The following is a 26,468-nucleotide window of genomic DNA, read 5'->3' on the forward strand; positions in this document are numbered from 1 at the left end:
TGGGATTCTGTCTTTCCATACTTATTCTCAGGTGGATTTTACCATTGAACTTTGCAGCAGGGAACTCAAGCCCTTTAATTTGGCCTGATCAAATGTTACTTTATTTGTGGTATTATAACTGGCTTAACACAATCTAGCTTTAAAATACCAAAGACGTCAGGATTGCTATGCAGAATTATGTCTCAGTATTAAAGCAATCCAAAGAAAATCACATATTTTTATATAGTTATTTACTCCCATCCATTCTCCATTTCTAGAGACTTCTAAGCTTAATATATATTACATTAGCACATAAAGGCCTGTGCTCTCCTGATGTGGAAAACACTTTGTTAGTCTGCTCCTTTATCTAAAAATTTTAATAATCAGTTGGAAGATTGGTGGTATTTAGATAGCCTGTAATAGCGTAATTTAGAGTGTAAAACCAAAAGGTTGTTTTTTGTGTTTTTTTTTCTCCAAACTAAAAATTTCTACAAAGATCAGTAAGTGGGTAACATCTGGTTAGCCTGTTAATTTTTCCTCCTCATTAGATTGGCAGCTGAAATTAAATTTTCATAGATGTTCTTTAATCTGGCTTCTTGTTTCATAATATCTGCAGAAAATTAATTCTGGTTTTAACAATTTTATCACTGAAGTCCACTAGTAAATTCAGTTTCTGTCCATCCTACGTGTTAACAATACATTACTAAGTAACACACAGAGGTCAAAACCTGTGAATGTTAGCCTGGTGGTGACTGCTGTGAACTAAAAGCAAGTGCATGGCATCAAAGACAAGGTAACTAGTTAGCTCATCCCTGTTTCAAAGCACTTTCTTCAATTTGCCACACTCAGGTGGTGACTAATACTGTGACTTTGGTTATCTGAGGGCAAGTAAGTCTACAATCAGGATAGATATTCAAAGATTATTGTTAGGCTTAAAATTAGAGAATGAAGATCCTCTATCATAATATACTGCCAGTGACATCTCTCACATTCCTGAAAACCAGTTTCTTCACTTGTGTGCACACTGACATGACAAATGGAAGTGGTTGCTTTGTTTCCCCACCATCTCGCTGTTTTCATTTTGGTTTTATAATGCAGAAGAGTTTTCGGAGGCACAGCAAACACAGAAATTACCTATTTTTATTCATGTCATCATATTTTGTTACGATACACTACATGAAAACTACATCTTTCCAATAATAATTTTTCAGTGAGAATAAGACAAGACAAAGCTTTAAGATGAAGTCAAATATGTCCATATATAGACATTTTTGAAAAACTCAGTAAAGGTTCCATAGTTATTCTGTGCTTTCTAGGGACGTGAGTGTATGGTTTCAGTCTGCAGTTGACAGACTTTCTTTTTTTAACAGTTTCACCATCACAGTGAAAATTCTGCTGAGTTTTATGTTTGAACTAAAACAGATGGAAGCCATAGATAGTGATGAATTCAAAGGAAATTCTTTTTTTTTTTCATTTGAGTGCCAGAGAACAATGCACACACCAACTGAATTTAAATGGAATAATTGCATGCTGTTATTTAAATAGGTTGTTGAAGATCTTTTTTTATTTCCTTTTGAAGTTATTATTTCAATTGAAACAGCTACACGATTAGCAAAAGGACAAGAGAAATGTTCCTTATTGAATTTACTGACTGACGGTGGGAAGCAGAGAACACATCCAAGAATAGCTTTTCAGTTCCTCCCTATCCCTCTCCTGTTTAGTCACCGTTAGTTGGCATTTTCTGTAACTTCCTAACAAGTTTAACTTTTTTCTCCTACAAACCGTGAAACACTAATTTTGTTATTTCAGTCCCTCTGGGTTTTCTTTTCACCACAGCAAATCTGACACTTATGTAAGAACCTGCTTGCATAATGCAGAGGACTAAGAATATTACTAACTCTTCCTTTTTATTCCTATTAATATATGACATGCTTTGTTGTAACTGAAGAATATTTTTCTAACTAGAGAATATTTTTATGGCAAGTTTTTAACTAAATCTAAGCACGCTAAGACAATGCATCTTTTATATCTGACCACAGCAGTAAAATGAAAGTCCCTGGAATTTTAAGCACGTGTTTCAGATTTAGCTGCTTACAATATCTGGAGTATGACTAAGCATCTTGTCTCAGATTTTGCACAATGCAGAACAGACACTGTGTGTACTAGCTCACAGCTTTAAGTTTTGCATTTGAAGACTCATTTTAGAAGGAAGTCAGATTTCACAATTTTTGCTTTCATGAACTTGAAAAACCTTTATTTCAAATATGATTCACTGAAAGCTAAATTTATGCCTGCCAAAAGTTGTTTATAGATGTATAGTTTCAGCTTCACTTAGACTAAGTTTAGTCGTAACTACAGAAGAGATCAAAAGAAGGGAGTGATTTTTAGCATGCAGTAAGACAGTTTTTCAAGGTAGAGGTGTACTTGAATTCACTGATTGCAGCAGAAATCTTGATCATGTTAAAACTAATCTTCCCCATAACATTTTCTCAAAATCAATTTTATAAAAATATATTTAATATTTTTCCAATAGAATATAAATGGAAGTTAAAGATAATAAAGGTTAAACTAAATTAATTTGTGTTTTTTTAAGGAACAAATTAATTTTGTTCCTAAATACCATTTTTAATTCTTCTATTAACCCTTAAAATATTAAAGACTAGACAAAAATATTGGAATATTAGTTGTGTAATTATTTTCCAGACATAACATTCATGTGTACTTCTTTTTTCCTTTAAACTATTTTCCCCCAAATGAGAGTCCTTCCTGATGTCAAGATGTAGCAAACTTGAGTTCTAGACATTTCAGAAGCAAGAAAGCCAAAACATTTACACTTAAAGAGATTATGGAAAAAATGTAAAAGAACAGGCTACGCTCATAGAATATGTGTTCCAATTGAGAAGCAGATGATTTCATGGGATTTATTATCTACTGTATCTACTAGAAACATCGTTATAGTAAAGGCAGTGGTGATTTCCATGTAATTTAATGGCTTCTCTTGTGTAAAGCAAGAGTATTGATGCTTTTCTCAATCTACAATTGTTTTGTTTTTTCCTAATCAGCTCTCCTATAGCACTGCAAGCTATATATAAGACAGTACAGAACTTGAATTAGTCATACCTATGTTAGTAGGAGTAACAAGAAGGAGTACAAAGTTTATAGGAAAAATAAGTTCTATTTTTCTTCATGCTTTCTTGTGAAGGGAGGAAGAGAAAAGCTTTTTTTTTTTTTTTTTTTTTTTTTTTTTTTTAGGAAAGCTACAAAAATACCTTTTTCTGTATAGCTAGTAATAAAATAATAAAAATAAACACTAACATTTGGCTTACCTGTTGGGGAAGAATAACCTGATATACCTAGAAGCCTTTATGTTGCTCTTTCCTATTTTTATTTTCCTGTTCAATTAGTTTAGTTAAGCTTTTCAGGTGCTCTACATGTTTCTTTTAAAAACAACATGCTGGAGCATGCCCAGTGAAATATAAAAAAAAAAAGGCGATGGTGACTGAACGACACAGTAAAAAACATTTTCTTCCTTTGGACATGACAATTTTTGTTTTCAAATGACTTTGTTTTATATTTTTTTGTGTGTTAGGGAGCAGTAAGATTTAAAGTTATGCAGTTGCTTCCTAAAGTAATTCAGACTGTGCTCAGAAAAGTTTCTAAGGCTGAACAAAAGAGCAAGGAAGGAAAGGCTTCACTTTTTGTCATATAAAAGCCTTGAAATTCTAGTAAAAAGAATCTAGTAAAGAACATTTTCTGTAGGTTTCTTTCTTTGAAATTGTTTGAGAGAAAAAAAATATTCCTATTTAAGACTGATAGACTCATTTGCCTAAACAGACTTATCGTAGACAACACATTTGGCCTCATTAAAGCTTACATAATTCTTACACAAGCATGTGAAAGTGTAGTATCTAGGCTTTCTGTAACTAGGTGTTGTCCAAACATGGTCTTGTGCTGTTGTCTTAACTACACCGAATCAAAAATTGAGCTTTCTGAAACTGCTGCAGTCCTCAGCCATGTGCCGTCTGTTACGTAGTCTGGGAAAAAGCTTAACTTGGAAGCTCTTTCTCTTCTGATCAGGAGATCTACTGAAAGAAAGGAGAAAAAAAAAAAAAAAAAAAAAAAAGGAAGGTGGGAAAGGAATTTAGGATTCTTAGTCTCTTCATTTAAGACTTTAAAAACAAAGAGAAGAAAAAGGTGGGAGCAGACAACGAAATATCAACTTTGTGAAACTGAGTCAGCAATATTTGAAGCAGTCGTTACAGGTTTAAATCTGTCCCAAATGTTTTAATGTTTGGGGATTCCTAAAAGAATTTAATTAAATAGGAATAGAAAGCATGCATGTCCAATACTAGATATGAATTTGCCCTAAAATGAAAAGTGAGTAAGCAGAACTACATCTGGATGCTCAGAAGAGGCTTATAAAAGAAATTAGCATTTTAATTGTCACTGCCCATGATAATAACCTAAGATTACAGAAATGTAACTAATGTAATTCCTTACTCTTTCCTCATCATTTGGATTATCAAGACTTGTTTTTTTTAATCAATTCTCAAGTGGTTGTAGTGGTTAAGCTGGCCCACCAAAATTTATTTACAAAATTTATTTATTTTTCTTCCCTTACGCAAGAGCACGTTGTCAGAAGTACATAGCAGCCAGTTGCGTTAACACTGATCACATTTAGATGCGGAAGAGGGGATTAAGTTTCAGAGAGCAGCAGTTACATAAGAAATGTCAGACATACCTGCTTCTCCGCAGCGGAGCTATTCTGAATTTAGCCGTGATACATGAAAATAATTAGTGGTAACGTGCTGAAGTTCCTAGACTCAGGCTTTCACAGAGAAAATTTCTATAATACGATACTTTATGGAACAGCACAGGAATATCAGCCATCCTATTTTTTCCAAGTAGCACCAATAGCACAGTGCTAATTTTGGATGCTGTAGAGCTTAGTTCTGTAGGCAGCCAGTGAAGTGATTACTTTTCATTTCTCAGGAATTATATGCATCTATTATTTAAATAGTAGATATTCTGTAATTAATTTGTAGTTATTTTTAAACGAGTATAGCATCTTTATGTTATTAAAATTATTTTTAGGCAAGCAGATACCACTGGAATAAGTATTGAACGGTTTTCACAAATCTAGTTTTCTGACACTGAAGTAAAATAAGAATAGATGGGGTTTGTGATGAGGGCAGTTGTTAAACTGGTACGTATTTTTAAAGGCATTGAACATCAAGCAATAGAAAGAGCTGAATAGGAAAAAATGCACGATAGAAGCAAAGCGAATTGCTATAAGATGGCGCTCCTTTGTTCTTTGTATATTATGTGATGCTGTTTTACATGAAGTTTAATACTGTATACATCCATTTTACGCTTTTTAAACAAATTTGAGTTCTCTAAACTCAGTACAGGATTGATCTTGCAGCTAATTCCACACACGAAGTTTCATAGATTTATTTATGTCATTAAATTCACATGCACTCCATAGAAACACTGCATTTTGCCACCTCAGATTGTTCTGAGGTCTAAAAACCAAAATTGGCAGTACTTATATTTTGAATAAACAAGCAAATCTTCTATGTTAAAAATGTTTTTAAGGTTGTAAAGCCCAAGTGCTAGATAAGGTGGTCAATACACGTTGTAGGATCACCGGAATGACATAGCTATAGTTAAATTACAAAAAGCAATTTCATTGAAATAACCTTTCAAATAAGACCAAAAAGGTTACTAATTTTCCTCTTCTAACCCTGAAATCATTATCTGAGCTAGCAAATTCATCTTCGTAACAGCAAGAGGAGGTCTGTGTGTTTGTGTGGTGCATCGGTTTGATACCAGAGTCCCGGGCCCAGTGGATTCAGGCAGAGCGCACTCCTTAGCGCAGCTCCATCCCCACGACTTCTTGAGAAGTGCTTGATTATTTCAACTTTTTCGGCTTTGTGCCTTATGTTTCAGGTGCAGCTTATTCATGGAGCTAGAGAGAAGGGGAAACAAAAGGTGAAAATGCAAAAATACCATTTTTAAACGGGAATCCCCTATCTTCTAAAGCAGATTTCCTCTCTTGGTGCTGACATCGGAGGGGGGTCCTCTCATGATAGGCCTAAAATCTGAAATCACTTTCTGCAATAATTACAATAGGTATCTTTTGTCCCCTTTACTAAATGAAAAGAAAAAAAAAAAAAAGAACAAAATTTAGAGACAGATCATCACCAGAGTCTCAAAGAGATTCAAGCTGAGATGATCATCTCTCATGATTTCTCTCGTTATTCAAGATAAATCACTCCATTCTGCAAGAAGCAGCTCACAGTGTTGCATTTCTATAGCACCGTATATAAACAGGATGGTGACAGTAAATAATCCTGTAAAATCCTGGCTGTTAGGCAAATGAGTATTCCTTTCATAGACCAACTGAGAGGAAAAGTAAAGTGACTTCTTAAAAACGAGGCTGAGCAAACCAGTGGCAGCTCCCAGATTGCAGCGTAAGGATGCCTTCTTCTTAATTTCTTTCTTCTTGTACTAGAATGCATTTCTACAGGGGTAAAATATCTATTTTTCCAAGAAACATTAGGTGTAGCTGTAAAGGCTTACCATGAGAGAAAAATTGGATTGTTTTATAAAACTGGACATCCTGAAGTTACAGAAAATGAAGACAAAGGCTCCTGAAATGATTTTTTAATATCTTACCTGAGTCATCTTAAAACTTCTGTAAAATTTGAAGAAGACAGTGAGAGTTCTTTCAGTTGGATTCACCTGTCCTTCCCAAATCCTAAAAAAAAATATGCAGAATTCCTACCTAATTTGTAGCTGCACAAATACCATTCATTCTAATAATAATATCTGTTGGAAGAGAAATAGAATCTGGCTGTATAAAACTTTTTTTTTTTTTAACTTTTTTTTTTTTTTTTTAAATCTTGCTGTTCTAAGAGTTAATATTTTTCTTTTCTGTAGTTTTTGGTAGAAAATTCTCCTGTTTGATTCCTGCAGGGAATTATGTACTATTACTTAAATATTTTCTCAGATGGAGGTTTTATTTAACCCCAAAGGTGTGTCCTTTTAGACACAGAACTGCTATTTTTAGAAATTTCCAGTCTTGCTGCTAAACACATGGGTTCAGCAAGAGTAAAAGAAAAAAAAAAAAAACATGATTAGAGTTGTTAGGCAACTTTGATATATGGATTGCTGCTTTGGTTTATATTTTTATTATTTTTTTCCTGTTCCTTTTCAGAAAGCCTGAGCCTTATTGGGGTATGACTATCTGTAGTGTCTTACTAACATTTACTTGCATCTTACAAGCCATCTGCATCTATATTCCCCTTTAAATCTGTGTCAGTTCTCAACATGCTTTGCTTTCAGCCTTTATTCTTGTCTCAGCAAATGTTCTAGTTTCCTCCAAAAGATTTAAATGTTTGTTATACAAGTTTAAGGATTATAGACAAGCAAGTATGTTGTAATAGCAAGATACATGGAAATGTAGTTTTTTGCACATTAAAGCACACTTCTAAACACAGCAGCTATTGAATTTTTTTCTCTAGGTCAGTGTGCACTGCTGGTATGTTCGCAGCTTCCTGTAAACAGAAAAAGTCTCCTTTAATAAAAAGGAATTTGTAGTGAAGAGACACTTCAGCTATGTATTTTAAACCAGTCATTTAGCTATTAAAGTAAAACATGCCACCAATGTAGTAAAAGGCAACACTTGAAAAGTTCCATGTCAGGATATGAGGTTTTTCATGTAATATTCATTCAATAGTTGTTTGTCTGCTATAAAATGTGATGTACTGTATTCTTTAAATTTCTTAATTTTGCAGATAAACCAGTACACTAGATTTGCCAGACCTGCTAAAAATACTACATGCAACGGTTACATTGGCTAATAAATTTTTAATGCCTTAATATTAATTCCTGTTGACATGTTTTTTCTTACACTGATTCAGCAGAGAGGCCCTAAACCACAGAAATGACACCCTGTTAAGCAATGTGCATAGTACAGTTATTCACAATCGCTATGAAAGAGAAGACTAAAGTAGTCAGCACTATTTCTGGGTGTCATGAAACAAAAAGTGGCTTTATCCTATTGGAGCTGATCCCAAAGCACATTGCAGATCTTATGACCAGAGAATTAAGGTTAAGAAGTCTGTTCTTGTCAGCTTTAACTTGGGTCAAGGGTATTGTTGGTTAATGTGCTTGGAGTTAAATATTAGCTCTTTATTTCCCTTAGGCAAACTGGAAATAGATTTTTTATTTAAATTCTAAGAAGTGATTTTGCATTTAATTTCTTTTTTTGTGTTTTTATTTTCTAGTGTAATAACTAAAACTTCTGCATTTGTTTTGCTTTATTCTTTTTTTGTTTGTTTGTTTTCTTTTAAGGTCGCTTGAGTTATCCACATCCAGGGACTGACAATCTTCTGATGTTAAATGGTAAGTGCTAATCTTATAACAGTTCCTCATTATCTCTAGCTTAGTTTAAATCTGACATGTTGGTATAAAATTGTACTGTTACTGAATTCTGTTATTGAATTACTTGCCTCTAGTCTTCAACATTGATGGGACTAGTGCTTTCCATTTTTCAGAGCTGAATGGCAAGAGCTAATCTTGCAACAGCCTTTCATTATTTCTAGCTTATTTGAAATCTGAAATACTTAAAAGATGTACTATTCTTTTTTGTTCCTAAGCACACGAGCATAACATTCTCCAAAGCTCTGCTAAAAAACTATTATACTCAGACGTGAATTAGAAAAAGAAGGCCAGAAATGCATGCTTTTCTATCTTGTGTGGATAAATGGTGAACTATATACTTTTTATTACACTTCTGTGAAATAATATTTTATTTTTGTGGGTTTTTTTTTGGAACTGGCTTTGTCAAATAAGTTTCTAACTGCAAAATATGCTGAAGTTAGAGTTCATGTTCACGTTCCTCTCCCAGTAGGTCAAACTTCATGAACATCTGCTACTCAGTGAAGGCATGAACTTTAGCCTTTGTTCAAGGCTAAAGAAGGAAGCAGAGCTTGGTAATCCATCTAAGTCAATAATAAATCAGGGGTTTTGCACACAAATGTTTTCTACATCGGGAAAAATGAGAGCTGTAATACCACAGCTTCACCAGATAAGAAAAAGTGGAATCTGTTGTACACAAAGCAACTACATGTTTGTTATTGACTTCTAATTATTGGATAATGGTGGGTCTAAATGTTACCAGTAAAGACTTAATTATAAAAAAGTACAAACAGAACAGTTACTTCAGGTTTGTGGGTCTGTGGAGCTCCTTTTTGTTGTTGTTGCCTTACACTTTTGCACAGTCACTTACACTTGTGCAATTCGGTATAAATTGTAAAACAAACAAAAAAAACATCTTCCACTTTGTGACACTGTAAGTAAATGTTTAAAATTTTAAGGATATTTCTATTGGGTTGTCCATCCACTAAAAATAAATCTCACGCAACGGACATTTGAATAATCAGCTTCTTTGGTATTGGATAGTTAAGATAATGGAGTACCTTGGAAAGTAAAAATAGCTCTTTACTACTGAAATCAAGTTTATGCTTAGCCCACACAATCCATATTCCTGATTTCTGGTTGGAAATTAGATTGAATATGGATTTGCTTGATGTTAGGACATTTACAACAGCTAACTTTCTGTATTTAACTGCACCTCTACAGCCTATGCTACAAGCTGGTTTTCTCAGGTGGTATCTGTTCCGTTGTGATTACCTGCTGATTTACAATGAAACATTAGGTGGGAAGGTATTAATATTGAGCAATCTCACGAGCATTTACGAGAGGAAATATTTCAAAGCAAGAAACATTTTAAATTTGTTTGCTTTAATGCTCAGGATGGTGAGCTCTTTTTGTAGTACTGCATGCTGAAAGAGTAAGTGGGAAGTGTTGTTACACTACGGAATATCAGGGGAAAAAAAGGTGGTTGCTTTTATTGGTGACACTGGAAAAAGGCATCTCTGTGGTGACAGACTAACCTGAAAAGCCAACCACAGAGATAGAGTATTTACTAAAAGTATCTTGGTTTGTTATTAATGCTGGTGGGAAGCTAGCACTCAGTGAAAGTTCTGTCCTTTTTAAAAGCTTCAATACTACAAACAACCTTCGGTAAGTGTGATAAAAATAACAATTTAAGTATCTAAAAGGCAGGTGCTGCAAAGCGTAATTTTTAGGTATGTCCCATAGAATTTGATTCAGAGCCCTGTTTTGGACACTGAAGTTCTCTGTAATGCACATGGAGAGTGCAATCGTATACAGGTGGGGGCAACCTGAAGTTGGAGCTTCTAAACCGGAGCTACTTGCAGCTAGAAAACAGAAACACTAAGAATGACTTCTGGGAAGTCATGGCTGCTTCAGACTCGGTCACGACCTGTCTTTCTTTGCAAGAATTGAAGGGCTTTCTCCAAATGTGTGGTGAAGAGAATCACAGCTTGAACACTTGTTGAAAAGCTTGCAGACTTCAGTTTCCTCTGCAGAAGAGGATTCAAACAAATGTTTCACAGTATCCCTTTAGTTGGAGCTTGGAGGGAGAAACACAGAAGAAGAGAACTGATAATCCATAGATTTGGAGTTATCCCTTATTTTCTCATTTAGAGTTGTGGTTACTACCAGGAGGAGCAGCAATGCCAGCCCTTCATAAAAGCAAAGCAGTAACATTTTAAAGATGTGGGACACATCTTTGTGTGCTCCAACAGCGGATTTTAGTAGACTTAATTTTAGTACCCTCGTATCTCTGGATCCCAGTAAGGTTCTGACATGAGCCAGGCTGGAATTCCTCAACCCTCTTAAGACTAAACACTTCTAGATAAAACTGATTTTTAGCTAGTTTTTCTCTTCTTAAGTGATAGATAATTTTCCAGCTCATTTAACACGTACTTACTGAACTGTGCCTAATATTAATATTTACAGTTTTCATTATTTAAAATAATGAAATGAACCAAAGGAAAGCTGATTTACGTTTTAATAAATTATATATCTGATAATTATATATCTGTTACAGCTCAAGCTGTAAAAAAGAGTAAAAACTAAAAAAATGGGTTTTTAATGACCTCCCTCAAAAGTCAGGAAAAGATATTGTGGAATGGTTTCACTTGAGTACATCTTTAATTGTCAACTCCATCTTAGAATCCGTCTGTACCAACTAATAATGCAAGAGTCCAATTTGTTAGGGTTTTGGGTGATTTTCCCTATTGTAGGGTTCCCACCTTTATAGTTTTAATGCATTGAATTTTTTTTTAATGACTATTGAAACCTACTATAATTCACCATTCAGTCAGTTTAGGAAGGGAGCGTTAGACTTGCCATCACTTAGAGATACTTATAGTTGGTTGTGCTATGAAGAAAGGTGTTCTGCTTCAAAGAGAAGTTACTGAACTTCCTAATACAGGAATCGCTGGATAAGATTCTGTGGTCTGTCATGCATGCCAAACTTGAGTGGTCATCATGAATTCTTTCAGCCTTAAAATCTAATGGAATCTGAATAGAATTTAGGCACCCAAATGCAATAGAATACAGTGGGAATAGGCACCTGCCCCCTTTACCCAATACTCTTGAAAATTTTCAGCTATAATTATTGATGAGTTTCTTTAAATGACAAATAAGTATTAACGAAGAATGATTCATTTCTTCAGTGTCCCCATCTGCTCATGTAAGTCAGGACTGTTAAGGACAAATGGTATTTTATCTTAGTTGATATCATAAATTTCTGAGTTGTGTTTAAATATAGGAAGTTGGTCTAGTAGGTCTTTTTTTTGTTAAACAACATAAATAGTTTTAAATCAGCTCAGCAGTTTCAGTTACTGAAATAAGTGCATATTTGATCTCTGGAGTGTAATTCAAATACATGTCTAAACAGAAATGATACGTTGACTATCTGCATGATAGCACTGCTCACAATTTTGCAAAAATATGACATCAAGACCATATAAATATAATGGCAGAAAAAGTGTTTACTTCTGTCTGCCATATCTTTATCTTTGAGCTGATTTAAGTTGCGGAAAGGTTTTTTGGTGTTCTTTTGTTTGTTTCTTTGACAGGTTCTAGACTTACTAGTATGCAACTTAAGGGATGTAGAAGCAGAATTTTTTAACTGCAAGAAGAGGGAATATTTTTGTTAACTACAGCAGTTAAAGTTGGAAGGTTAAAAGATTATTGGGTTCCATTCGACATATAATCCTTCTTGCATGTGCTACCTAATTCATGTTTTCTGAGTGTATCCCTTGCACTTTCTCACTTACATGAAATCTGTCAAAGTTTCTGGCTAATTAGGTTATCTGCCTTTACAGAGTAGAGAATACAAAATTATTTCTGTATGACTTACTCTTTGAACAAGTTCAGGAAGGAAGGAAGGAAGTATAATCTCTCATTTTTTTGCTGTCATAAATCAAGTATAACTACAAGTGACTGGCCTTCCCCAAAGGGCTGTCTACCCTGCAATTATTTATTTTTCTAAACACAGGCACTAATTATGTAAATTTATATATTAAATCCATATTAAACATATATAGTAAATACATATAAAACTATATAACTATATCTCTAAATATATATATAATGTGTATAGTTACACACCACATATAGGCAAGCATGTACGCTCTGAAGGGCATACATACAGTATGTGCATGATATTTTAATAAATAGAGAAAATTATTTCTGATATTTTATAATTTCTCATTGCTCACCTTATAATAGAAGTTTGTTTTTTTTTCAGTGGGACACTTTTCAGAAGCAATATTTAGCCTTTGAAAGAGGCTATTTTTATAGAAATATTTATACAGGGAGATTAAAATACTGAAGTTTCATGAAGCTAAAAAGGATACCTTTAGTTCAATACCGTATTTGTAGTGATTTGGGAAGCAGTCTGATGAGAGCCTGTAACCTTCAAGGCTTTGTAGCTGTTGTTATTAAAACAACTTATCCACTGTGGTCATAAACTCTGGATAAAAATAATCAAAAATAATGAGTTGCAAAACCATAGGGGTTGCTATCAGTGGTCACATTTATTGCAGCAGTGCCTACAGATCATCTGAGAATGGGAGCAAAGTTTTCTAGACTTTATAGACTCAGTGACAGAAAATCCCTGCCCAAACTAGTTTACAACCTAAATGGACAAAACAGGTAAATATTAGGAGAAAGGGGGGTTGCCATATGAGTAAAGTAAATAATGTGACAACATCAAATACAATTATTTTTCTATTTTCTCTGACATTATTGTTTTTGCCTAAGCAAAGAATGCACAGATGAACTTCGGAGAGTCATTGTAATTTCTGTTTGTATTGCAAAAATACTATTTTAAGCTGAATTGCATTGTGGAGGGGTTTTTAGCATTTTAATAGCCCTGCTGTGTTTATCCCTAAATTTACTGATATTTTAAAACACACAAAGAAAAACAGTTCAGGTGTTCTGTAACAATATATTTTTTGTATATCAGATTGCCTTAACTATGAATATATAAGAAAATAGCTGAGCTGGTTTTGTTGGCAAAAAAAGGAGCAGGTCTAGAAGAAAAATCACTAAGGCTTGAGCTAGAAATGCTTTATCAGTATGCATTTGTTTAGTATTCTTGGAGAGGGAACATGCCACATACTGTGGGTGTGAAGCACTTGAATTTTCCCTGATTACTCCAGTTTTATTGGGGGGAGAGAAGAGCACAGGGAGTTGGACAAGGGCTTGGTGACGCCGCTGCTAATGCTGCCTGTGAGTCACTGTGTCCAAGAGTTAGAAAAGATCCCTACACGCTGCAGCAGCAGCAGAGCTGCTCTCATGTCAATGCCTGACTTCAGATGAAAACAAGTCTGAAGTTAGACATTAGTCCCCCTGTGCTGCATCAAGTGATAAGAGAACTAATCACATCCTCTGTTGAAGAATATGTTGCTTTTTGTGGATGCTATTTTCATATGGGAAATCTGAATTTAGGTGTTCCCAGTCTTGTTGAAACTGGGATTTTCTGGTGTTGGATCACTAATGAAAGGTTGGAGGGTATGAAAAACTTTAAGCAAAAGACTGTTCTAATCCATTGTGATTCTTTCAGGTGGAAGAAAATAAATTTGAAAGCAAGTTCAGTGCAAATTGGCTAGGAATATACTGAATGTTGTGTAAGAAATCAAAAGTATTAAGGGAGAAAAATGCAAGAGAGATTCTCAGAATTCCATAAGCAATCCACTGAATTCCTAGTAGGAAAAAATAAAGAGAATAAAAAATACATATAAACTTTTTAAAAAATTTGAAAAATCCCCATGTAAATGGCAAATACCAGCAATATAGGGATTCAATAATATGGAAATGGGACAGTGAACTTAATTCATGAGTCACTGACTTTGTGGGGCTGCATGCCTATCAGTGTCTCAGAACCAAAGCTGCATTTCAGGAGAGATCAGTGCGTGGAGTCCCAGTAAAATAAATAAATAAAAAACTAATGGGAGGACAGAGTGATCTGTGTTCATGAATGTCACGGTAACATGGTTTCTAGTGATCTGTGTGGATATTTAACTGCAGTGCTATAATGATTAAAGTAATCTTTCTCAGCTACAAAGTCTCAGAAACAGGAATTGAAAATACTTTGTGGAAACGTAACTAAAAATTACACATAGCTTGATAGTTTTTGTATTAGTAATCTGCCTATTTTTAGTCGCCCAGCCTTCAAGCTGAGGAGCAGTCAGTGCAGTCTGCTGAACTGTAGCTGTAAGATCCCTTTAAGAATCTTGCAAAACTCAGAAGTTAGGAAAATCTTGGATTTACTTGCAGTCGGTCAGAAACTGTTGCTTTGCCTTTGTGCAGTATTTGTGATACAATGCCATTTCTTGTGACTTGTGCCCTGATTTTGTTTGCTACCACAAGGAGTCTTTTGTTTCAAACAAAACCTTGCGGTTAATTTTCTGCTAGGTCTTTTCATGAAAAAGGAAGGTCATGGCTTATAGCATTTGCATTGTCACTGCGAAGGACTGTACAAACTGTTCCATGGACCAGAATGTTTCTGTGATTAATTTAATGCTGGCTACATGCTTTTTAAAGTAATATTTTCCTTTTTTCAGTTGCAGTGCCCTGCGTGTTATTTAGACACTTCTGTAGGATGCAAATTGTGTTTGAGGAGATGAATTTTAAAGTTACCACATTTTATGCTTCTGTAATTAACGTGAAGTTAAGACCAAGTATAAAGGCACATTGAATAATCAACATTTGTGCAATGATATCGCTGTGTTTTATAGTATATTCCTTACAGCTGCTGCTAACATCAGTTTAGTAGTAAAATAGTGGGATATTTAAGTGAGACTTCAGTTTATTTGCAGTCTAATCTACAATTAGCAGTGGCAAATACCAATGCAGATTTTTATTTATTGCTCACCCACATAGTTTTTTGTATGATAAATATTTTCATATGTGGGCATAACACAGTTGTTTGACATTTTACAATTTGTCCTTTGTTTACATGCAGCAAGGAGTTATGGGCGAAGACGAGGTAATTCACTTCTGTTTGTTACAGTACAATTAATCCTGATGGAGCTGTTACTGATCATTATGATTAATTAATCCAGATTGTTGATTATAAACGCTTATCTGCATGTTTCCTTAATACGGGGGAGATGGAGGGTGTGAGGGGTGCAGTCTGGATTGCTTTGATCATTGATCTCTTTTTTAGTTTGAATCTCTTCAAACTAAACTCTCTTTCGGAGTTTGAATTCCAATTCCCTTAATCAGTTAAAGCTCTGTAGCTCTAATCATAATTTCGTTCATGCTAATGGTAGCTGCTTGCAGTTGTTGCCCCCTTTAAAAATATACCGTTTGCTGGTTGTTCTAACTCATCTCCCTTTGCTTCTGTGTAAGTGATAGTGTACAGAGTAAAAGCTAAGAATACTTCATAAACTTAGGAAGAAATCTAGTGAGCAGCCCTTGGAAACGGTAAATAGATTTTCATAGTATAAATCAATATATGTTCACTGACCCCAGAAAACCAATACTGAATCAGCTGTATGAGAAAGTCACCAGTGCTTGTTACAAAGACAAGGTAAAGTGTGCAACAAATCATCAAGACCTTGATAGCTTCCAATATTCACAATATACACAGAATTTCTTGCCTATCTGCCTTGATCTTGCATTGGTTCATAACGGGTTGCTCAGGAGGCCCATTTGAAAGAATAATGATGTAGACCACGTGTAATAGCACAACTGTCTTTGGAAAGTTTCTGGTAGACTTTGCTTAATCCTTTTCACTGTCATAAAACAAAAAGAAACGAGTATTTAAAAGGGCTTATCCTTTTAATTCAGTCTTTGGGAGAAATTGGAAAGCCTAGAAAGTGACCTTTTTGCTTTCTTCAGACGGGAAGCATTTAAAAGTGGAGAGGAGGGAGAAAGAAGTGTTTGGAGTCAAACAGAGCATGATACACTGAGTGTGTTAATCCATTGTCCTCAATGTCATCTTAGCTCTCTGAGGAGCTGCAGTGCTTTTGGCAAACCTTTTCCCCACATTAAAGAAAAACTGATCTCACTGATACCTCTTTAAAATGTTTTCTGATGGTTTGATTTGTAATGGAAACAGAGCCTTAGATTCTTGTTGTCCTTAGATTTTAACACTGGTCTGTGGGGAAGAAAATAAATTACTCTGAGGATTATTATTTTGAGTTTCTTTCCTATATATTTGTAAGTCAGAAATTGAATTATCTAAGAATTACTTTGAGAAACATAAAAAAATAATTTTCATGGTCTGAAGAGATCATAGAATCATCAAATGGGTTGGGTTATAAGGGACCTTAAAAATCATATAATTCCATAGGCTGGGACAGGTACCTTCCCTAAGTATAGATTGTGTGTCTGTGCCTTTTGTTTACTTGTTCAAAACAAAGGGGGAAAAAAGAAAAAGAAAAAAAGCAGCTTTTGTGGCCATATTGTAACCAACAAGTTAATTAGGATTGGCATATTTTTGAAAGAATATGACCACTTCTTCATATATGCATAAGACCTGATCATCATTCTTATAACTGCAAGTTTCATAACTTGAAACTCACATCAACGCTACTTAGCTGCTGCAGTCTTTTCCTTTTTGGGTCGTCATAGCGTGGTCCTGTTCCTCTTATGTCTAAATATATCATTTGCAAGAAGAATCTCCCTAGCTGTCTCTTCCAGCTGCGTTAACCTTCTGTTTGTCCATTGCTTTCTGCCTGTGCTGCCCCATCGAACACAGGCTACGTGCTTCCAGTTCTCAAGGTGCTCTCCTGCTCCTGTTACCCAGCTGCTGAACGCCTCCTTGTGATAGCCAGCAGGGATGCCATCTCTTGCTTCCCACCGTATTAGGTTATTTCCAAACACATCACCGTTTTTAATGGAAGGAAGGAGCACGCTCCAATTTCCTGGTTGCTGTGTTCCCCTCTATCAGATATGCACTTTAGACATAATTGTGAAATGCCACCATAAAGATATCACAGTCGCTGGCTTTATTAACACAGTACAGTCCAGCAGTCCTGCTTCTGTTTTGGGATCCACGTGATGATTAAGTTTAGTTCATTTCTATCATCTTGTGTTTTCATTCGGTGTTTTTGATGTGCTGTATTTTTATAGTGGATTCAGATATCAGCTTAGGGCCTACAGACGTTATTACCACAACGTGGGTCATTAGTCATGACATTTGCTCTCTCTTCCTCCAGCCATGTCTTTAAGCACTTGATCTCACGTGGTCTCATGGAAATTAACGGCCTTCCTACTGCTCTCATCCCTAGCTGATCTGCACAATTTCTGCAGGTGTCCCTAGGGCCAGAGGTGGGATAAAAGGTACAGGTTGCAGTACGAAGCACAGCTAGGGTACTGCAGACTCCAGTGTCAGGAGCCCACTGCTTCTGCCTATCCGTTTGCAGTGGGTGAACTTGGAATAAATTGGGTATTTGAGGTGGAAAATGAACTTGTCTCTTATCTCCCAAAAGTGTGCTAGGTTGGTTTTTTTTTGGTTTTGCTCTCTTCTTTTGTTTTTGGAAAGCAACGGAATTCCAGAATGCTTTAAGTAATAATGACTTAAAAAGTGAGAGAGAACCAGAAAAATTGCATTTCAGAATAAATGCTGATGTGGGTATTTATTTTTCTTCACAAAAGTGTTTCTTTTTGGACTTTCTGCAGTTCAGACTAACTTCTGAATTTGAAACTGTTATTAATCCTTGTTGCACTAAAGCAGTGAAAGTTTGAATAACCTGAATTCATAACCTGACCTTCGGGGTCTTCTGTTTTGGAGTTCTCTAAAATTTGCAGATATGAAAGCGGTTATGTGTGTGAAAGTAGGATGGAAATACCATGTTTGCACTCCCCTTTGCCATCTGTGTGTCAGTTTTGATTACTTTGCAATTGCAAAGGCGTCCAGTGGGCTTCTTGGATTTCACAGTTGCAACTAGCTTTTCAGTTTGAACATTCGTTTCTACTGGGGAGAGACATAGAACAACAACCCCTGGAAAGCCTGGTTTGCCTTGTCCTCAGAAAAGGGTAACTCTGTAGTCTCACTGCAGACTGCTACATGTTAGGAAGCACCAAAAGGCTTCCCTTTGCAACTGTTGTAAAATTGAGAGCCAGTATAAAACAGCATTGACTCATTTTTCAAGTGTTGCATTATGCACATTCATTAAAATTCTCTCCTGCTTTCACAGAAACTGATCTGTTTGTGCATTATCAGAATCAGATAATTTCAAAAGAAAAGAGAAATCATACCTATTTGAAATGTCCTACTGTGTATATACTTTTTCATTTCCCTCAGGTCACTTAAAGTGTAATTTTTAGACATGCAGTAGTCATTCATGTGATAGAAGCTATCACTTTAACCTGAAGCTAAACCAAAGGCAAACTAATTAAATTCACTTAAGCAGCCCTTAATATGATCTCTTTCTATGTAAGACCCTCTATTTAAAAACAAATTATTATTATCTTACTTGATGCAGCAGAGTAACTTCAATATACCGTAGTATGAGGTATTATGCTTACAGAGATGTCAATCTGGAATTTTCTTTTTAAAGTTTTAACATATTCTTCATTATCTCAATTTTTCTTAAACTAATGTATACTTTTCTAATTGCTTGTTGTTTTTATTTTTACCTTCAAGACTGCTATTCCCCCATTGCCCATTCTAAAATTACATAACTAAGTACTTACACAGAATTGTTTTAATATATGTTGTTATTTTTTTCTTTTTAAGGCCGTTCTTCCCTCTTCCCAATAGACGATGGTTTGCTGGACGATGGTCATAGTGATCAAGTCGGAGTGTTGAATTCACCTACCTGCTATTCAGGTCACCAGAATGGAGAACGAATTGAGCGTTTTTCTCGGAAAGTGTTTGTTGGAGGTCTTCCACCAGATATTGATGAAGGTGAGCTAGAAGCAAATGAAGTTTGGAGGGAGCGAAAAAGAGAAAAAACTAAATGAGTTAACAAAAGTAATCCACCCAGCAAAATAATGTTGTATAATAGGCTACAACTAGCCTCTTCTTGTTTTGTTTTTAATGAGATGAGTATGTCGATGGGTATGTTACACTTAGTATCGCTTGATGTCATCCATTCCTTTTGATTTTGAGAAGTTCTATTCATTTCTGATTCCACGCTTGTGGATTGCAGAGTTCCATATGATGCCTGGAATTTGTTGCTTATGCTTACTTTGCAGTGGTATGAGGAATGTATATACCTTTCTTATACAGCTGAGCCCTTCATAGCATCCTCTACCTCTACTTTTTCATCTATTCACAGGAAATGCCTATTAGTAATTGAATTTAAAACTCTATTTTACCTGAGCATCTCAGAAGTGGTTTAGAAAAGTTAATATTATTCCTGTTCCGATACAGAGAAACTAAGCCAGAGGAAGGTCAAGTGGCAAAGCCCTGTGTAATGCATTGAATACAGAAGATACCACGGAAGTCCAGAGTATTATGTGATGCAATTGGAATTGCTTTGTATAATAGTGCTGATTTGAAGTAATCATGCTGTATAATACTAGGTTTCTCCTGTGCAGATAACTGTAAATTGTGTGCTAGCTTTGTAATGTAAACAGAAGTCCGTTTACAAGGTTCGTTGTAACCCTAGACAAACTTGCATACCAAATAAACTGACTGTGGTTAATTATCTTTCAGGCATGGGGAGACCGTATTTTGGTTTCATCTTCATGACAATGCTCTCCAGAAACGTACTAAATGATTTCTTTTAATGTACTTCAGCTTTTTGGTGCACTTCAGCTTCAAACTCAAAAGTGCAGTGTTGCTTTTAATACAAATGCTAAACACAGACACATGGAGATACCTTTTCTTTCTTTCCTGTTTATATGCTGATGACAGGATGCAACCGAAACAAATAGAGTATATTTGTGTTTGCTGAGTTACTGCCCTTGTCTAGTTTAGGGTCCTGTTATTTTTTTCTCATGACTAAGGTTCTTGCAGGCAGTGACAGGAAGCAGCAGCTGGTGTAGAAAGACATCATGCAGGGGCGTAGTAGATCCCGCAACAGGCCTGTTCATGGTTATATTAGAAGCATTGCAAAGTGGATGATTTTAAGTTTCAGTGCACAGTATCTGCTGGAAACTATCATGCTGATCATGGTACTTATTATCTGAATATCTGCCTACAAAGGTCTGGAATGTGGATCACTAAACAACAAATTATTTTGATCGTATTCAAACCAAATCCTGAATATAAAAAGGTAACACACCAGTTTTCACCACTGCCTTCACTTGTCCACATCCTTCTGAAATCAGCTGTTGCCGAGCAATTAAAAAAAAAAAAAAGTAAGCATAAAATCACCAGAAACATTTTGTGTAAATATTAACACTTGGAAGATGTTTCTATTTACGTTTTTTGCTTCTCTTTTTCCATGAAATGTCAACCTTTGCTAGAAATGAAGATCACTTGATAATACTTCTTCATTTAGTTATGTCGTTGATTTTAATTTCAACTCTTGTGCCTCTTTTCAGATGAAATTACTGCTAGCTTCAGACGATTTGGGCCTTTGGTAGTAGACTGGCCTCACAAAGCAGAAAGCAAGTCCTATTTTCCACCAAAAGGTAAGAGAGTTGGAAGGTGTTGACCAGTCACTGAGTGCAATTCTTAATCTGGGAAACTATCTCATCTTTTTCCAAAGGGTATAATGCAATCCCTGTGAACAGTTAATTCTACAGTTTTAGTGCATGTTCAGACAAGGCTCCTTTACATACCAAGTGTAAAATAGAATTGTTTTAGTGCTATGCCTTGTTCAGTGCAGGTCCACTGAAGAAGCTCCCATATTCTCATTTCCCAAATATTAGATCAGCATAATATTGTTGTATGTATCATTAATTCTAAGGTCTGTATTTGCATTTCTAATTCCTAAAACTGAAATTTGATGAAATTTTAACACTAAATCTTAGATTAATTTTTTTTTGTAGAAAGTTACAGACAGTATTCAGAAGGACGTATTTGAGTATATTATCAAAATATTCAGTTTCATGTTTATTTCAATTTTAAGATGTGAACCTCCTATTGAAATGCTAATTATCTTTATTGAGAACTAGGTAAACAGTGATTTTAGCTCTTTTTAGTATTGCTCTTTGAGTAATATTCAAAATCTAATCTTAGTGTTCAACAAGCTATTCTGTACATTTAAGTAATCTAAATTATATAGCTTATCTCTGTACAGGTATGCTCACGTATTAGTACATATAAAATAAATGCAAAAATCTGATCCAGAAGTTATTCATTTTGTAGTAAATGCAGCCATTCCTTACTTCCTTGGAAGTAATGAATATGGGCATACAATGCCTTTATAAACTGATTCTTCAGTTATTTATCTGATCATCTATGCTGCCAAAAAGACAGGAATATTTTCCCAGATCGTCATCTGAAGAGTTAGGAAAGGAATTGAAAGTATTTGAATAGTTATTATGAACACCATATGGAAATTCAAAGACAAAGAGACTTTGGCTTTTTTCATTGTCAGCCTGATACACAAAACTACTGTCTACATAAATTTAACTGTCCTAAGGAGTTCATCTCCTTCTATAATATACCAAGAGAAATTCTTGAGGAACTGAGGGAGAGGCAACTCACAGAATTTTTGATGAATATATTGAAGAGGGAAGGTCTAATATATCGCTGAAAGGAACAAGTTCTGGCAATAATTTCAAAGGAGACAGTCCTGTCTCAGAATCTGAATATCTTAAGGATACATTTCCAGACTTCCTTGTTTAATAAAGCTCTTTGTATAGTTGGAAAATGTATTATTACCATAGTAAATATATATATATTTATGTATATTCTGAGCAGAGCTTCTTAAAAGCAGAGAATGTAGATTAAAGCTGATTTAATTAAAATTAGTCTCTTGATGTAATTAATTCAGAAACATATACAAAGTGTTAAGTTGCTTTCACATGATTAACTTAATCATTAACCTTATTTGAAATTTGATAACAATTAAAACTTGGATCTAATTATCAGTTTACTACAGTATTCAGCATTGCTTTGTAACGTGACAGCAGCCTGGTACATTTAAAATACAGCGTAGGTTTCTCTTTGTAGCTACACTGGAAATATAATTTACCTTTAACTGTTGAACTGTGTTTATATCTGGTTCTTTCACTGCACCAGATAGGAACTGTGATTATTTTGCTATAAAATATCATAGAAATTTGTCTTACATATTTGAGTGTTACTTGTACAGGCAAGAACTGTGTATATATATTTAATAAGATGTCTAAAACTGCTAAATATAGGCTAAATGCTAAGAAATCTTTGAGCCTGACCAGTAATTACCAATATAAGCAACATATATTAGCAGAAGGACTTCAATTTTTTTGCACTTTTAATCTTCAATGACTAGTTTATTACCCTGCATGGAGCTAATCCATCTATTTTTGTCCAGTCTCGTTAGGTATTTGAAATAGTATTACTCTCCAAAGACATCTCAGCATTATCTGGTTCTGGGCTATTCTACGCAATAGTATTCTCTGTGGTGAAGAGATGAAGCCTGTTTTTTTGTTATTCATTTGTTTTGCTTTTTTTTTTTTTTTTTTTAATATTCTTGTTAAGTTTTCCAAGCTGTGCTTCCTTCCAGGCTCTCTGCTTATGGAAGGTCCTGAGGGAAGGCCAAGTTAATAATAAGTATTTCTTTGCTTGAAGAAATACAAAAAGTGTACTGATCTGTCAAGGCTGGCTGCCTCCTGAGAAACACCAACTGTCTTTTCTTAACTAATTACATTTTGTATTGGTTCACCACAAAATTGGGCCTGAAGAAAGCAGGAATTTAAAACACTTCACACTAACTTTAGAAGGAAACTCCTTTGTGAAGCAGAAAAAAAGAATGATTATGTTGAGATCAAAGTACAAAGTCAGTAAGTGATCTGCCAGCTGTAATCAGGAATTCCTCCCCATCTACCTTGTCACTGTTTATCATAACTCCTGTTATTGGTGAGTTGGCAAATACACTGGTTTATGAAACCTCACACGTGTTCAAAGCGACCTGCTGAGGTGAGGACTCTGTTCTCACGGAAACGAAGCTCACAACCACGCGGTGCCTTGAGGATATGCTGATCCAAAGAAGGCCTTTCAAAGTAGGACCAGTTAGTTGTTCGTGTGTTCTGTACTATTTACAGTCTATATAACACGAAGGATAATCTGTTCTAAAGAAAGAGTAACTCCAGCTTTTTCTAATTATCTGGGTGTTCCCATTGCATTCTCTCCCAGTAGTCATGTGGTAGCTTCATTTATTCAAGGTTATGAACTGCTAATTTACAACTGACTGAAAAAAAAATAGGTTGAAAATGTTCTGTTTCTAGTTTAAGGAACAAAACCCTAGGTCCATCTGTGTTCTGCTGAACTTGGTATCAGCTTATTCAATGTCCCTGGGTAGGATTGAGCCGTGTATTCAGGCTAGTAGCTGTAGGTGTCTTCATGTGTGATTAGTGTCTGAGCTTCCTTTAATCAATGGGAATTTTGCCAATAGAGTCACTGGAGTATAGAGGGCTATTCAGGTCACTGTAACATAAGCACATTGTGCTCGATTCATTTACCCAAACTGAGGATATTGGAAAGATTTACACGGGGCTGGCAAATGTGGAGCGGTACCTACTGAAGCCCCATGCCACTGGGGAGCAGCAGCTGGAGGTTAGGCAAAGTACTGCAGGGGATAAATCATGCCCGACATCTCCGTGTCCCGCTCGGTCAGCTGAGTCACTGCCCAGACACTCCTGACTGCATTAACTGGGTCTCTGCTGGTGACAGGAGGAGCTTTCTGCAGTGACTGTAGAAATATGGAAATTGGGGTTTGGATATTGACGTGAATCCTGCACCACCATCCCCTTCTTGGAAGGTGCCTTTGCTAATAGCTGCATTGCAACTGTGTCAGTTTGCACTTTCTTCAAGTGTAATTTGGAGCTAATTCTCAATCAGAGATGACTAAACTGCATAAAATATTTATGCTTTAAAGATTAATTAATATGGTGATGAGATCTCTTTAAATAGGAGTAGATTAGAATTCACGTATCTTCGCAAATGTGAGTTGTTCCCATCATCAAATGTACTCGTTAGTATGAACCTGTAGCTTGCTCTGATTTTTTCTGTTTTGAGCTATGGCACCAGCACCCTGTGGGCAGGAATTGCACTGGCACTAAGGCCATTAGCTCTCCTCTGGGGACAGTCTGTTGGAACAGTAGGACCCAACTATAAAACAAAATACAGCTCTGCTGGCTCATATGGACAGTGCCATGATGCTGTTTTGTTTCATTTTGTTCTAATTCTTAAGAAAGTTTGGTAATACAGCTAGGATTCTTCATTTTTTTTCTGATGGGTTTTCTGTTTCCAGTATCTGCAGATACCAGGGAATGTTGTTCTACAGCCAGTTATAATCTCCAGAAAGATTTCTGTATTCTTTGAGGTAATTTTCTGCAGATGACATTATCAAAGTCACCCCTACCTGTTCCCTTTGGAAGCAGCAGTATTAGTAACACTTCCAGCAAAATGCAGAGGAATGTAGTCATCAGTTAGTCTAACGCTAACAGGGGTTACCAGAACTTTGTCTGCCACAAAAGGCATACATGCTGGTACACACAAACACGACATTTTTATAAGACTTGCTTCATTCAATACTTTTCACTTGCAAACCATGTACAAACCCTACAATCTGTCTCGGCAAGTAATACCTGATCGTGACCTGCTACTGTCGGTGTACACATGACCCAAAGGCATGAAGCAGCTTCCTCCAAAGAATCCGATTAGAGTAGCTTTTCTTTTCCATTGCAAACAGCCTTACGTTGCCACTGGATATGAAGCTGTTAGTTATATGGCAGATGTGGTACACCAGAAAAACAAGGAACTAGAGAGTTAAGCAGTTATATGTTAAAGTACCTCTTACTCTTCACCCTATCTCCCTACCATGTTTCACAGTTCCTATCCCACATAGTAATTGTAGTTCAGTACTACTACAAACCCTTCTCATTGTACCTATATGCAGACATTTAACATACACAATAGTTCATGAGTCACAGATGTTGGAAGAAAAATAATTCAATAAAGACATATAATAAGAAAGCAAAAAGAGGTGAGAGTTAAGTTTGTGCATTGGCATCTGGTAGCTGTAGGAAGAAGAGTCCTAATTTCCTAATTTATGATACCTAAATGAAGTACCTAAGAGTGTAATTTCCCTTTGCAAGCTCTTTCTAGTTAATTAATAGAGAGCCTGGATGTCTGGGCATCTGTGGCGTTCTTTGCAGAAGTCTGGCTAACGTATAATTGATCTGTGCCCGGAAATGTGCCCTGGTACAGGGCAAGTGACAAAGAGTGGTTTGTATGCAGACTGTGTGAGCCTAGCCTGCCTTCTCTGGGAGGCATTGGCTGTGTATGTCTATAAATGCTGGACCTGGAGCATATTATATTCTATAGCCAGGTTTCTTCACTTAGAGAACTAGTTATTTCCTTCCCGGCTGTACTTTGGGGCAAACTAAAATGGCTTTTAAGTCATAGAAGGACGAAAGCTGTGCTGCAAAACCACAGCCAGACCAGTTTGGTACTGCAGGCTGTGCCAGGTTTCTCCATGTCTTCAAAAGGCGAATAGAACAACACAGGTTTCTCTGGTGCTTAAAATTAAGTGGGGAAAACACAGGCTTATTTTGCAGATAGTGTTGAGGAAACAGTGTATAGTTCTGGTTTTGCTTTCCTTGCTTTTATTTCAGGTGTGGTAGGATGTAGTAATCATAATTGTTCCCTCATCAAGTTGCTGTTGGAATTGTCTATCTCTTCACAAGCCCGCAGCTAAGCATATTAATAGCTTTAGACATGCAGATGTAGGTCATCTGGGGACACTGACTATATTTATGTGTCAGGAGTTATATGGCAGTAACCTTGATATGCTTTAGGATAAAGACTGATGAAAAATCAGCTCCCAGCAAATTATTTTGTGCACTGCTGGCTGCGAGTCTTTGTATGATGTCCGTTCAACCCTCACCTTGGTTAATCAAGTTTTTGTGCTCCCATCGCTCTTGTCCTGGCTCTCCATTCAAACAGGAATGTGTTTACTTGGCTTCTGCACAAGCCA

General features: G+C 35.8%; 1 protein-coding gene across 3 annotated transcripts in view; it reads left to right on the forward strand.

Moving 5' to 3' along the window:
• CPEB2 (cytoplasmic polyadenylation element binding protein 2) overlaps positions 1-26,468 on the forward strand; it is a 54,118-nt gene that overhangs the window by 15,846 nt on the left and 11,804 nt on the right. For 2 of the 3 annotated variants that reach the window (XM_084518842.1, XM_084518844.1), the window contains 4 exons: positions 8,341-8,391; positions 15,398-15,421; positions 19,124-19,294; positions 20,881-20,970. In XM_084518842.1, coding sequence (XP_084374968.1) covers positions 8,341-8,391; positions 15,398-15,421; positions 19,124-19,294; positions 20,881-20,970 — 336 coding nt within the window. The remainder of the gene's footprint in view (positions 1-8,340; positions 8,392-15,397; positions 15,422-19,123; positions 19,295-20,880; positions 20,971-26,468) is intronic. The other variant, XM_084518843.1, reaches the window with a different exon arrangement.

Source organism: Aythya ferina (genome assembly GCF_964211825.1).
Source record: "Aythya ferina genome assembly, chromosome: 4".
NCBI classification, from domain to species: domain Eukaryota; kingdom Metazoa; phylum Chordata; class Aves; order Anseriformes; family Anatidae; genus Aythya; species Aythya ferina.